Genomic DNA, 15,072 nt, shown 5'->3' with positions numbered 1-15,072 from the left:
CCACGTTTTTTGAGCAGCGTTGTTAGAGTTGAAATCTTTTGGCAAAAACATGAAGTGGGCTAGTACCAAACATAATAAAAAAAACACAATCGTATCCCATTTATTTTGATGCCGTTGGGCCGTGGGCCTAGCTAGTTGGGCAGCCTGACGGCTGGATCCTGGATGGCCCCGTTCTCGTTCTCGTCCAATTTCCGGTCCACCATCAGCAGACTTGCGTCGTCGCGGAGGGCTCGCGTCGGGGTCCATCTGAACATCCGCCAGACCGCCGCCACCATGCCGCAACCTACCGCCGATTCGAGCACCATGGTCGCCGGCGAGCATCAGCAACAACAGCAACCTGCCACCGCGCGGATCTCCTCCTCCTCAACCAGCTCCGGAAGGCTCGTCACTCCGTTCTGGAAAGGTTGACTACGCAACTCAAATGTTGCGGCAGTAGGGGGTTCCTTATGCTCTGTTACAAGCCTTCTTTTGATGCAGAGAAGTATGAGAGGGACGCGAGGAGGTACTGGGACATCTTCTACAGGCGCCACGAGGACAAGGTTACTCTGTTGTCCTTGTTTCTCGCTCGCTTAAAGTAGATAATACAGATTTAGCTTGAGAATGAGAAGTAGAGTAGTTGAATTTCGAATCTATATTCTTATCGTGCGGGATAAGTTGTTAGGAAGCATTAGTCGAGGAGGGCAGCCTCACTCTTTTGTTCAGTTTATATATGGGCAACGTTACGAGGTAGCATATGGTGCTATAGTAAAGGTCTGAGCCCTGAACAAAGTTTGATGCAAGGATGCATGACCTATTTATACTAAATAAATACCTTTGTCTTTCGTTTGCCGAGTGCCACTGGTGCCACTTGTCAGTCTCGAGACGTCCTGAGAAGAAGCTACTAGTTCTGGAAGATGGGTGAATCTGGAAAGGTTTGGTCTGTCAGGTGGTATGTAGAAGTTGAAGACTTAGTAGTTTTTATTTCTCTGGTGTGTTGAGTTCCTGGTCAGAAGCCCAAACAATGAGTGGTGGTGTGCACCAGCACCGAATACTGCAAACAGTCTGCTGGTCTTGGTTATTCTAAGACTTGGGTTTAATCCCTATCTAAAAATTTATGTGTTAATAGTTACCAATTTAATGGCTAATATTTACTTTCTAGCTATGCTTAATGCCATACTCCCTGAAACTGCTAAGTCCCCACTGAATCATGGACTTATGGTGATATAGAACAATCCTGTGAAACTTTGAACCATGTTTCGCTTGCTATCGATGGTCTCATTTTCTACTTCAAGCATTTTATCGCGTCATAAACTTGTCCTTGTTTAGATCTGTTTTGTCATGCATTTGATTTGTGTTCTTGTACTTCGGTAGTTCTTCAAGGATCGACACTACCTGGATAAAGAATGGGGGAAATACTTTAAGGTAAACATTAAGAAACAGCAACCACCCAATATTGCCATAATGTAGTAATGTACATACATGAAGCTAATGTTAATCTGATATCTGATGAACATAGGGACGAGATGGAGAAAAGAAGGTGGTTCTAGAGGTATGTTGTATCTTTTTTATTTCGTGAACATGTCCCTTAGCGCAAGTTTTAGAGGTATGTTGTATCCTTGCTTTGTTGGTAATGTCAATGATCCTGTAAGGTTGTTTTCTGTGACTGCTGTTGTATGGCTGTAGCAGACAATCAAACTGTGCATAAATTTTACTACCATCGTAACAATAAATAAAATTTGAATATGAGCACTCCTTGGTATAAAATTTGGATTAGTATCTGTATCGTTAAGGGAATCCACGCTCAAATCAGCGCAGAACCTATGCCATTTTGTTTTTGTAATCAGTTTTACACTACATATATCGTTATTACATGACCGCGTCTTGCAAATCTTGTAGTGATTTCTTGTTTTCATAAGTATGATTCTTGTGAAGTTCAATGTATAGGTTGGTTGTGGAGCTGGGAACACAATCTATCCATTGCTTTCTACATACCCAGATATTTTTGTCCACGCCTGCGATTTTTCTCCACGAGCTGTCAATTTGGTCAAGGTAGTTGTTTATCTAATTCCCAGTAAGAGCTAAAATGTGTAAGTGTGCGTAGTCTTGTTTTGGCTTGATGTTATTTCAATGGTATATGCAGAAACACAAGGACTTCAAAGCTGACCGGATAAATGCATTTGTTTGTGATATTGCATCAGAACAACTAACCGAGAATGTGGAACCTTCTTCTGCTGACATTGTAACGATGGTAACATGCTATATCTGATTATGTGTTGATTAATAAAAGATGTGTGGCATCTTTTGACTTATAGTTGACATTTCTTTGCTAGTGTAACAACTAACATATTAAGTAGATCTTTATGCTCTCTGCAGTTGCACCAGATAAAATGCCTATAGTTCTGGAGAATGTTAGAAGTGTCTTAAAAGTAAGGACTCCAAACCAATAGATCACCTTTTACTTCTCAGAAGTTGTCATAATGGCCTAGTTGTAAACTGAATACTGTCTTCTGTATCAGCATGGTGGCCGTGTTCTTTTTCGGGACTATGCCTTCGGTGACCTTGCACAGGTTGAATTTCTTATGTACTTCTTGAGATCTTGATATTAGTATTGTTGAAACTTTATGATTTTAGAAAATATTTATCCATCTTTTGGTTGTGTATGTTTGTGTAACATTTGGAATCATGTGTTGAAGGAGATTGTTTGGAAATAACAAAAGAATAAGCCTGCTTGTCGCTATGTTCTTTTCATGCTTAGAACACAGAAGATATTTTTTTATTATTCAAAACACTCCATTATCTCCATTAGAATGGCTAGGTTTAATGTTGGTTCCCCAAGCCTAACACAATTCTCCTGCTTAACCGGGGCTTGAGCCTGCTATGTTGAGGCAACATAGGCGGAGTTGCCATGTTTTAGTTCTTTTCATGCAGCTTGCTCCCCCCCCCCCCTATTTCCTCGTTTTCCATTCCTCTAACCTATACTTTCACTTGGGTTATCACACAGTCGTTCTTATCTACTATATTTTTAATACCTTTGCCTTTAAAGGATTTTTTTCTATATTTAAGCCAAATTTAGATGCTAGTAACCCAAATTTGCTGGGACTAAATGATTTTGTTGTTTTGTGTATGTTCTTGAAAAACAAACTGTAGGAAAGACTGATGTCAAAGGGCCAACAAATAAGTGAGAACTTCTATGTCAGAGGTGATGGTACGGTGAGTATATTCTGCAAGTTGTAGCCTATGGATATATTTTGCAAGGACATTCAGTACATTATTAACATATTTATCCAGCAGCACTAATTTTCGAATGCTTAGGTGAAATGACATAACACATGTTTTTTTGACAGCGTGCATATTACTTTTCAAATGAATATCTGGTAGATTTATTTTCAAAATGTGGACTTACTCTTGAGGAGATATGTGTGCACAACAAGCAAGTTGAAAACCGTTCACTGGAGCTGGTGATGAACAGGTAATCTTTTTTGCTAAGTATCACTAATAACTCGTTTCTGACAAGTGCCTGAATTTCCAGTATTATTTGTCTTGCCTAGGAATTGGATCCAAGCTACCTTCACCCTAAATTCAGCTAGTCCTCAAGGTCCAAATGGTCAACACGATCTCCTTGCTTACGAAGGAGAGGATGATAAGGTAGTTACTGACACATCTAAGAAGAAAAGCAGCGGTGAAGAAATCGATCTTTCTGAAGATTTTTGCAACATGTTTGGGACATCACACAGCCTTGATGAGGTGCAGTGAAATAATTTGATGTCACAGCAGCTAATTGATTACCATTTACTTTGTTACCAATCTGTCCTATTTGAACTTAATATTTAAAAATAAAACAAAGAGCTTACGACGAATACTTTGCAAGCTTGGTAGTTGAGTCTGAATTAGAACAAGAAATTGGAAAGATAATCGTAAAAAGAAAATTGAAAGAAATAGAAAGATCTGTTCGAACTTTCTCTCTGTTCATCTGAAACAAGACAATTATGCTACAGAATTTGCTTAATTGGGTCTGTGGCATGACTGTTTGGTTCCGTGTATGCTAAAAGACAACTCCCATATACTTATCAAGATGTAGCATTGGCTTGCAATCCTATGGTTTCTAAGGCATGCAATGTTTTTACTGCATCAGCATGGCAGGTCTCTAGCCTGTCTATAGTCTTTCTACTTGCAACATGGCTTAATGGTTCATGATCATAAAAACTCGGCCGGGGAGGAAAGACCGCTGTCGGGAATACGATCCCCGGTCTCCAGGACCCACCGGTCAGAGAGCGCACTGGAAACAACCCCTGAACACTGGGGTTCGTTGGTCAGTTGGAGATGGATAACGTCTACCATGGAGGCACCCGCCCTCAGACAAACCTTGTGACACCGAGCCCGGGGTCGGACATGGCGGAACCTGGCAGGGGGTCTAGCATGTCGGAGGGGAACCACTCAACTGGATCTCGTGCCCGGCCCGAGACCGATCCGTCTTAAATGACCGACCACATTAACTATGCCTGTCACCGAGCCACAGCGGAGGCATTGATCCGCCTCTCACTCATGACCTACGAACCCTTCGAACCACAGAGCACTCATGACCTACGAACCTCTCGGACTGCGGCACATTTATGTCTCTAGCGCCCCTCGGCCTGTGGCGCACTCATGACCTATCGGGACTAGGCCTGAGTGTGCAGACCGCTGGCAGGGCGCGACATGACGAGCCGCGCCAAGCCCTAAGCTACGAAGGCCAGGGGTCGACGTAGCCTAAATGATGGCGCCAGGGACCCACGTTGCCCGCGCCGTTCGCCATAATAAGTACGAGACACCATGCGGTCTTGGGGCCCACGAGCACGCATGGCTTTAACCCGGGTAGAACGTTTGGTTTTACCCTTGCCTCATGGGCTCCTTCCCGAGGAAGCCACTGCTTGCCGACCTCTCCCCCGTCCTATAAAAGGGAGGGGTTGGCCGCCAGGCAAGGGAGAGTTCTTTTGGATATGCACCCAGAAGGACGGACCCCAGACGAACCGACAAACAAGAGGAGGAGCATCGACGAGGACCCGGAGGGCGAAGCCTCGTCGCCAAACCAAGACTTAGCTAGGACTCCACTCTGTAGCTCTTAGCTCCACTTCCACCCCTATAAGAGACTTGGGAGCCTCTCTTCCATCTCTCGCCCGCTTGTAACCCGTACTACGAGTTTTGATCATCAATGGTGTCGGTAGCGCAAGCCACAAATAACTGGAACTGAAGTAGGATGTTTTGCCCGAACCAGTATAAATCTTGCGCCCACCGTGCACACCCTCTGGAGCCTGGAGCGCGCACAATAAATTTATTTGTTGGAACGAGGTTCGAAACACCGACAACCGTCCTCCCGATATTATATTAAGAAGAGACCGAAACATGGTCCTGGCCGAGAAAATCCCCGAACCCTAGCCCCCCATCACTAGCAGGGCGTCACCACCCACTCTGCAACGGCCCAGTCGGAGGGTGACGCACAGGACGTAACCTGGGAGCGGTGGGAGCGGGCAGGGCACAACGAGAAGATTTTTTTAACCAAACCAGAAATTCGTCCCCAAGGGGGATTGAACCCGGGACCTAGAGGTACTACTTAGAAGCCTTAACCATTACGCTAGAGGCAACATAAAAGTTGATCATCCTTTACAGCCACTAATAATTTTGACTTGTTTTTCTCTTAATAGCATTGTCTTGTGAGTTGTGAAGTTCACAGAGTCATTTGGTTTGTAGGTACAAATCATTGGGGTGAAAGCAAAAGGCCACGACTTCAAAATAAGAATGCTCAGGAAGGAATACCAGCACACCTGCAGATCAACTGGCTTAATGCTCTGGGAATCTGCTCAATTCATGTGCTGTCTTTTAGCAGAGAACCCTTCGATCGTTGCAAGCAAAAGGGTCCTGGAGTTGGGCTGTGGCTCAGCTGGCATCTGCTCGATGGTTGCTGCAAGTTTCACTCCCTTTGTTTTAGCTACAGATGGGGATGAAGAATCACTGGACCTCCTTAGACAAAATATCTCCTCGAACATGGAGCCTAATTTGCTGAGCAGAATCATGGTTAGGAAGTTATTCTGGGGCAACGAAGATGATATGAAGGCAGTCCGAGAGCTTCATGGTAACGGCGTGGGTTTTGATTGCATAATAGGCACCGACGTGACATACAATCCTGATGCTATACTCCCTCTCTTCAAGACTGCTAGGGGAGTGATTTCTGAGAAAGCTAACGAGGACTCGGTACCTGCTCTCATTCTTTGCTACATCCAGCGACGAGTTGATGAGGACTCCATCCTTTCTAATGCAACGTCCCAGGGTTTCAGGCTTGTGGACAAATGGATAAATGGAGTTCACGAGAGTAACGGTACCATCAGTTCTTGGTTCTCTGGTAATGATGTCTGCAGTGCTTTCCGGCATACAGTACTTTCAGTACTGTACTTCGAGCTGTGAATGCTGCTATGCATGTGCAAGGTTACTGTATAACCTGAAGGATTTTTGTAGCAGCTGTATCAAGCAACGGCAAACCAACTTTGAATCTTTAGGCCTTGTTTAATGATTTCAATTTTACGTGAATCGGACTGTACTGGAATGGATTGAGATAGATTTTGACTTCTATGGATTTAAATTGACTTAGTGCCATCCAATCCATATGGATTAACGGTGAAACGAATAAGCCCTTACTGTGTTTTTTTATATTTGTGGTTGCTGGGCAATGTACATTAGCTAAATTTACTAATTTAGCTACTCTTTAAAGTAGATTTCATAAAAAAAGAGTAGACTAGTCCAATAGACTTGTAGTTTTAGAACTCTGCCAGTAAAACAGTCTACCTAAAAATAAGTGGAGGTGTAGCCGTGTAGGGGATGGAGGAGCACTAAGTTTGGAGAGCCATTTACAAAGTCTCCTAATAATAGCCAAATTTACCTTCACAAAATGATTTGGTAGTCTTTTGAAGTCCCTCTTAGGGTCTTTTTGATACATGAGTTAAACTGTTAAAGTGTTGAGCACCAAAAGTGGCGGACGGTTCGGTCCTCAGGCCCGGATAGTCCGCGTGCCCTACGATCAGATTAACTCGAGCGATTATCTTTATATCATGCGTGATTATCCATCTAATCATATGTGATCTGTTAATTATCATCTAGGAATAGGTCCAGACCTCCTCACTTATAAATATAAAAGATACAGCCGATTGAGAACCGTCGAACACAATCTAATTGAACTTATCTACTTTAATTATCTTTCCTGCCCTAGGAGATGTAACGTAGTTTTAGTTGTAGTTTTTGCATATCCAACTCCACCCATATTCAACTCTATATCGTCTAGATCTGTCCTGGGGTGGTCTGCCGACTCTAAGACGACCCTAGGATATTACCCCCCTGAAGGGGCAAGATCTATTTTGTCTAATTCACTCAAGATCTCTCCCTCGACTTGATTTCTTAAATCTTAGGCGATTCTACGTCGTCTATGGACTAGGGATGTCTTGGGTGACCTATTGACCCAGAGCACCCTAAGGCCTCTTCCCTATGGGCGTGGGATCTAGGTCCTACGAGAAGAAGATGACCCTACGCCATTGCACACCGTCCAACCCAGAGCACGGATCGTTCGAACAACGCGCAGAGAAGACTCGCTCCTGCAACAGCTCCTGCAACAGGATCGCGGACCGTCTGGCCCAGAGCCACGGACAATCCGCACCGTCAACCTCGTAGAGCCGAACCTAAGGTATTGCTCATCACGAGAAGGTCCTAGGGTTCGTTGTTGTTTGGTCATTATAGAGGTGGTGTCTCCATCTTTAGGATAACCATCTTAGGTATATCAAGTAATCATCCCCTTGGTTCCTTTTAAGACCGCATTCGAGATAGTGTTATTTGTCTTACATCTTATTTACTATCTCGCTCCACAAGATCTCAACCCTCCATAGGCGAAATCTAGCGATCATCCCCAAGGTCCGAACTCACTACGAGGGCGACCTAGTGATCGTTAGTGTTTGGTCAATAAAGACGTCAACATAAAGCAAACTGACTAAAGTTTAGTTCCTCTTTAAGAGCTAAAAGTGATTTAAAGAATACATTTTTTACTATTTACTCACTTTTAGCTGTATTATTTGGAACTTTAACTTGTGAAGTGGCCAACCTTTAGTACTTTTTGCTTTAGCATCCAAAGCATTGTTGTAAACATAAAATGTAACTGGACGGATTTTTTGCAAGCATACATGTTTAAATAATGTAAAATAATACTTGAGGTCTCAAACATGCCGATTCTCCTTCACTCGATAAAGCGCCGAGCGCATGTGGCGGCAGTATCGACATGCGACCGTGGATCATCCATTAGCAAGCAGGTGGTGCTTTGCACAGGCCGTCGTCATGAACAGCTACCCCGCAAATGGCCCCTTTCGTTTCAGGCCCTGTGGGCTTGTGGGCTGTGGTGGTGTGGCCTACTAATAATGCACATAAATACATAATGCCCTGGATTCTCTTGCCTCCACCCTACTCTCGCAGACCAGACATACAGTGAAAAGAAAAAAAAAAGAAACTGAAACAACACATGGGATGGGATGGGACGCTCACAGACGCTAGTAGCACATCCTCGTAGTACGTACAAGTGACAATGCTAGTCAGTTGCTTTGCTCCTGCCAATTGCTGCCATTACCAAGAAGGCAAGTAGGGCCCTGCACGGCACTGCAGAGTGGCAGACAGAAGCAGCCGGCGGCGGCGGGCGGGCACAGAATGCTAGGCTTTACCGGAACACGGGCACCCATCGTTTCCCCATGTTGCCTGGGCATCTTGAGGCAAAAAAAAACGCGCACCGCACCACTCGCTTGGGTCCGGGTGCGTGCGAGATCTCCGATTTGATCTGGGTGCAGTGCAGTGCAAGTGCAATGATGGTGGTGCTTCGGAAAGGAGGAACGCGAATGGATGATCCGGTCAGGGTGCTGTTACCTTGTCCGCAGACCGTTAATTATACTGTGGTTCCCTTTGTTCTCTTGTACTAGTAGTGCTCGGTGCTCCGTAGGTCAGGGCCAGAGAACAAAAAGGCCAGGGCCAGCTCGTCAGGGTTCTGGTTCTGGAGCTGCATGCGTCCAGATCCAGGCAGCGCGCCAGCTGAGTTCTAGATGCTGCGTTACATGTGCTTCATTCCGCCGATCGAGCCTGGTTTCTCTCTCGGAGTAGACACCTGGCGATCACGAATCGATCACTCTGCTGTCTCAGGCTTGAAGGACGTGCATTATTAGTGAGTCACTAGGCGCTAGCTAGATGCTGCATTGCTGCATGGGATGATGGGCTTTGGCCAGACGCCGCTATGGTAGTGTTTGGTTCAACGCGACCAGCGGCAACGGGAACGGAGCGAACTGCTGCCGATAGTTGTTGCAGTGGAAGTAATCACGTGATTTGTTTGGTTGTATTTTGTATCTGCTAAGCTCTGCGCGGGATCGGCTACCACTGCCATGGGAGAGGCAATGAAATCCTACAGCCCGCTATCCCACATCGCGCCGTGATGGATTACGGATTGCTGCAAACAAACGTGAAGCAACGGAAAGAAATAGCAGTGTGAATGATTACGGGCTAAAATAGCCCCAACCAAACAACTCCTAAGTTCAGATAGACTCCGAGAGAAAGAAAGAAAAAACCACGCATGCAACCCTTTCGTGCACCATCACCGTCTGCCATGCTCGCACCGGACACAGGTTAATTAGCAGCAGAGAATGTAGCGCGTACAGTACAGGTCACGGACGAAATTATTAGCGCGTGATTGGGTAAGGCCCCCACAGCTGACGCTACTACTATTTTTTTTTTTGTTTAAGCACGCATCCGCGTCGGACACACGTCGGAAGTCGGCGCCAGCCGCTGTCCGCTGTCCCCCTCACCACAGCTCCGCTCGCCTTGGCGGTTTGGCGCCCCCTCTTGTCTGGTCTGGGTCTGGCTCGTGTCGAGTGCCGCCCTTCTGGTTGGATGGGTCCATCGCGACGCTGTCCGAGAGGGCGACGGGGAGGCCAAGCCAGGCCACCGCTCCTTCAAGACGACCCAGAGAGAGAGACGACCTCGGGCGCTGGGACACCGTACACGCTTGCCACCATGCAGCCGCACACGTGTGTGCCCCGGCCCTTCGCCCCTCCCGGCTCGACCCCAGCCAGACGACCAAGCTCCATTCCGTTGTTACGTGTCTTGTCGCATGCATGCATGCTGCATCTCGCACGAGCTGCGACTGCGAGTAGCAGTATCAGTAGGGTAGAACCTTTTATTTTTCTATCTTATTACTACCCTGGAAAAAAGAAGAATAGCTGCAATATATATACTCCCTCCGGTGCAGTAAAAGAAGTCATCCTGCGCGTGACCGAGCGTGCACAAAAAGAAGTCATAGTGCGCGTGAGTCTAGGATTTGGACGTTGTTGCCCCTAGTAATTGCACAAAAAAAGATGCATTTAAGAGGAATCAAACTTGAGACCTCCAGTCTAGAATGCTTTAGAGCTGCTGCAGCAACCAATCAAGCCTGATTGTTTTGGTGACATTAATGCACCCATATCCCTATTTAATAGGGGCAAACAGGGAAAACTCTATGATAATTAATCACTCCTTGGTATGCACAATCATGTCCTAAACGACTACCTTTACTGCACTGGAGGGAGTATATATATCGGCGTTTCGAGACCGGGGGTCCCTTGGGCCGACGAGTGAGTGTCGCCGCGTGCCCCAGCCCAGATGGGTCGAGCGCAAGGGCGAGCGCGAAGGGGGGAGAGCGAGGCGGCCGGAGACCAGTGTGAGAGAGGTGGGAATCCCGCGGCCTTCGTGTTCGTCCCGCGCCCAGGTCGGGTGCGCTTGCAGTAGGGGGTTACAAGCGTCCACGCGGGAGAGGGAAGCGAGCGGCTCCGAGCGAGCGCCTGTCTCGTCCTCGTCCCCGCGCGGCCAACCCTCTCTAAGAGGGCCCTGGTCCTTCCTTTTATAGGCGTAAGGAGAGGATCCAGGTGTACAATGGGGTGTAGCGGAGTGCTACGTGTCTAGCGGAGGAGAGCTAGCGCCCTAAGTACATGCCGATGTGGCAGCCGGAGAGATTTTGGCACCCAGCTGGTGTGATGTCGTGGCCGTCGGAGGAGCGATGGAGCCTGGCGGAGGGACAGCTGTCGGAGCGGTTGAGTCCTTGCTGACGTCCTCTTGCTTCCGTAAGGGGGCTGAGAGCCGCCGTCGTCACAGAGTATGCGGGGCGCCATCATTGCCTATCTGGCGGAGCTAGCCAGATGGGACACCGGTCTTGTCCCCTGCGGCCCGAGTCAGCTCGGGGCAGGGTGATGATGGCGTCTCATGTTGACGTGGCTGGCCTGCGCCCTAGGTTGGGCGATGTGGAGGCTCCTCCGAAGCCGAGGTCGAGTCTGTCTTCCATGGCCGAGGCCGAGTCCGAGCCCTGGGGTCGGGCGAAGCGGAGTTCGTCGTCTTCTGGGGCTGAGCCCGAGTCCGAGCCCTAGGTCGGGCGGAGCGGAGTTCGCCGTCTTCCGGGACTTAGCCCGAGTTCGAGCCCTGGGTCGGGCGGAGCGGAGTTCGCCGTCTTCCGGGACTTAGCCCGAGTCCGAGCCCTGGGTAGGGCGGAGCGGAGTTCGCCGTCTTCCGGGACTTAGCCCGAGTCCGAGCCCTGGGTCGGACGGAGCGGAGTTCGCCGTCTTCCGGGACTTAGCCCGAGTCCGAGCCCTGGGTCGGACGGAGCGGAGTTCGCCGTCTTCCGGGACTTAGGCCGAGTCCGAGCCCTGGGTCGGGCGGAGCGGAGTTCGCCGTCTTCCGGGACTTAGCCCAAGTCCGAGCCCTGGGTCGGGCGAAGCGGAGCTTCCTATGGTGCCTTTGGCAGGGCCTGACTGCCTGTCAGTCTCACTCTGTCAAGTGGCACTGCAGTCGGAGTGGCGCAGGCGGCGCTGTCCTTCTGTCAGGCCGGTCAGTGGAGCGGCGAAGTGACGGTGGTCACTTCGGCTCTGCCGGGGGGCGCGCGTCAGGATAAAGGTGTCAGGCCACCTTTGCGTTAAATGCTCCTGCGATTTGGTCGGTCGGTGCGGCGATTTAGTCAGGGTTGCTTCTTAGCGAAGGCAGGGCCTCGGGCGAGCCGGAAATATGTTCGCCGTCGGAGGGGGGCCTCGGGCGAGACAGAAATCCTCCGAGGTCGGCTGCTGATAGTCGCCTAGAGGGGGGGTGAATAGGGCGAAACTGAAATTTACAAATATAAACACAACTACAAGCCGGGTTAGCGTTAGAAATATAAACGAGTCCGCGAGAGAGGGCGCAAAACAAATCTCAAGCAAATAAGCAAGTGAGACACGAAGATTTGTTTTACCGAGGTTCGGTTCTTGCAAACCTACTCCCCGTTGAGGAGGCCACAAAGGCCGGGTCTCTTTCAACCCTTCCCTCTCTCAAACGATCCACGGATCGAGTGAGCTTCTCTTCTCAAATCAAAGCCGGGAACAAAACTTCCCCGCAAGGGCCACCACACAATTGGTGCCTCTTGCCTTGATTACAATGGAGTATTGATCACAAGAACAAGTGAGAAAGAAAAGAAGCAATCCAAGCGCAAGAGCTCAAATGAACACGGCAAATCACTCTCACTAGTCGCTAGGGCTTTGTGTGGAATTGGAGAGGATTTGATCTCTTTGGTGTGTCTAGAATTGAATGCTAGAGCTCTTGTAGTAGTTGAGAAGTGGAAAACTTGGATACCATGAATGGTGGGGTGGTTGGGGTATTTATAGCCCCAACCACCAAAAGTGGCCGTTGGGAGGCTGTCTGCTCGATGGCGCACCGGACAGTCCGGTGCACACCGGACAGTCCGGTGCCCCCTGCCACATCATCACTGCCGTTGGATTCTGACCGTTGGAGCTTCTGACTTGTGGGCCCGCCTGGGTGTCCGGTGCACACCGGACATGTACTGTTTGCTGTCCGGTGTGCCAGCATGGGCGATTCTGACTCCTGCGCGCGCAGAGCGCGCATTAAATGCGTGGCAGAGAGCCGTTGGCGCGGAGATGACCGTTGCTCCGGAGTCGCACCGGACAGTCCGGTGCACACCGCACAGTCCGGTGAATTATAGTGGACTAGCCGTTGGAGTTTCCCGAAGCTGGCGAGTTCCTGAGGCCGTCCTCCCTTGGCGCACCGGACACTGTCCGGTGTACACCGGACAGTCCGGTGAATTATAGCCGAGTCGCCTCTGGGAATTCCCGAAGGTGGCGAGTTTGAGTCTGAGTCCCCCTGGTGCACCGGACATGTCCGGTGGCGCACCGGACAGTCCGGTGCGCCAGACCAGGGGTGCCTTCGGTTGCCCCTTTTGCTCCTTTGTTGAATCCAAAACTTGGTCTTTTTATTGGCTGAGTGTGAACCTTTTACACCTGTATATTCTATACACTTGGGCAAACTAGTTAGTCCGATTATTTGTGTTGGGCAATTCAGCCACCAAAATTATTTGGGAACTAGGTGTAAGCCTAATTCCCTTTCAATCTCCCCCTTTTTGGTGATTGATGCCAACACAAACCAAAGCAAATATAGAAGTGCATAATTGAACTAGTTTGCATAATGTAAGTGTAAAGGTTGCTTGGAATTGAGCCAATAAAACTACTTACAAGATATGCATGGAATGTTTCTTTCTTATTTAACATTTTGGACCACGTTTGCACCACATGTTTTGTTTTTGCAAATCCTTTTGTAAATCCATTTCAAAGATCTTTTGCAAATAGTCAAAGGTAAGTGAATAAGAGTTTGCAAAGCATTTTCAAGATTTGAAATTTTCTCTCCTCGTTTCAAATGCTTTCCTTTTGACTTAACAAAACTCCCCCTAAATGAGATACTCCTCTTAGTGTTCAAGAGGGTTTTGATATACCATTTTTGAAATACTACTTTCTCCCCCTTTTGAACACAATAGGATACCAATTGAAAAATACTTTTGGAAAGTACTAAGTTTTTGAAATAGGTGGTGGTGCGGTCCTTTTGCTTTGGGCTCATTTCTCCCCCTTTTTGGCATGAATCGCCAAAAACGGAATCATTAGAGCCCTTTGAAGTGCTTTTCTTCCCCTTTGGTCATAAATAAATGAGTTAAGATTATACCAAAGACGAAGTCCTTTTCTTTAATGCTCATTTCTCCCCAAAGAATAGAGAGTTGCTTGGAGTGATGGCGAAGTATGAGTTACGTAGTGGAAGCCTTTGTCTTCGCCGAAGACTCCAATTTCCTTTCAATACACCTATGACTTGGTTTGAAATAGACTTGAAAAACACATTAGTCATAGTATATGAGAAAGACATGATCAACGGTACATTTATGAGCTATGTGTGCAAGCTAGCAAAAGAAATTTCTAGAATCAAGAATATTGAGCTCATGCCTAAGTCTGGTAAAAGATTGTTCATCAAGTGGCTTGGTAAAGATATCGGCTAATTGATCTTTAGTATTAATGTAAGAAATCTCGATATCTCCCTTTTGTTGGTGATCCCTAAGAAAATGATACCGAATGGCTATGTGCTTAGTGCGGCTGTGCTCGACGGGATTGTCGGCCATTTTGATTGCACTCTCATTATCACATAGCAGAGGGACTTTGGTTAATTTGTAACCGTAGTCCCGCAGGGTTTGCCTCATCCAAAGCAATTGCGCGCAACAATGTCCTGCGGCAATGTACTCGGCTTCGGCGGTAGAAAGAGCGACCGAATTTTGCTTCTTTGAAGCCCATGACACCAAGGATCTTCCCAAGAACTGGCAAGTCCCTGATGTGCTCTTCCTATTAATTTTGCACCCCGCCCAATCAGCATCCGAATAACCAATTAAATCAAAAGTGGATCCCCGAGGGTACCAAAGCCCAAACTTAGGGGTATAAGCCAAATATCTCAAGATTCGTTTTACGGCCGTAAGGTGGGATTCCTTAGGGTCGGATTGGAATCTTGCACACATGCATACGGAAAGCATAATGTCCGGTCGAGATGCACATAAATAAAGCAATGAACCAATCATCGACCGGTATACCTTTTGATCCACGGACTTACCTCCCGTGTCGAGGTCGAGATGCCCATTGGTTCCCATGGGTGTCTTGATGGGCTTGGCATCCTTCATTCCAAACTTGCTTAAGATGTCTTGGGTGTACTTCGTTTGGCTAACGAAGGTGCCCTCTTGGAGTT

At 47.7% G+C, this 15,072-nt stretch overlaps 1 protein-coding gene across 1 annotated transcript; it reads left to right on the top strand.

Annotated features, from left to right (window-relative positions):
* The first annotated feature begins 229 nt into the window (after positions 1-229).
* On the top strand, positions 230-6,602 carry LOC100272349 (uncharacterized). Its single transcript, NM_001146832.1, has 12 exons — positions 230-403; positions 478-539; positions 1,351-1,401; positions 1,496-1,528; positions 1,924-2,028; positions 2,120-2,227; positions 2,334-2,405; positions 2,496-2,546; positions 3,127-3,189; positions 3,324-3,448; positions 3,528-3,723; positions 5,704-6,602. The coding sequence occupies exons 1-12, from the start codon at positions 274-276 to the stop codon at positions 6,412-6,414; spliced, it is 1,707 nt and encodes a 568-aa protein (NP_001140304.1). The 5' UTR covers positions 230-273; the 3' UTR covers positions 6,415-6,602.
* The last annotated feature ends 8,470 nt before the right edge of the window (positions 6,603-15,072 follow it).

Source organism: Zea mays, chromosome 1 (genome assembly GCF_902167145.1).
Source record: "Zea mays cultivar B73 chromosome 1, Zm-B73-REFERENCE-NAM-5.0, whole genome shotgun sequence".
NCBI lineage: Eukaryota > Viridiplantae > Streptophyta > Magnoliopsida > Poales > Poaceae > Zea > Zea mays.
Note: the sequence above shows the minus strand (reverse complement) of the source record. Positions and strands in the feature narration are given on the sequence as shown.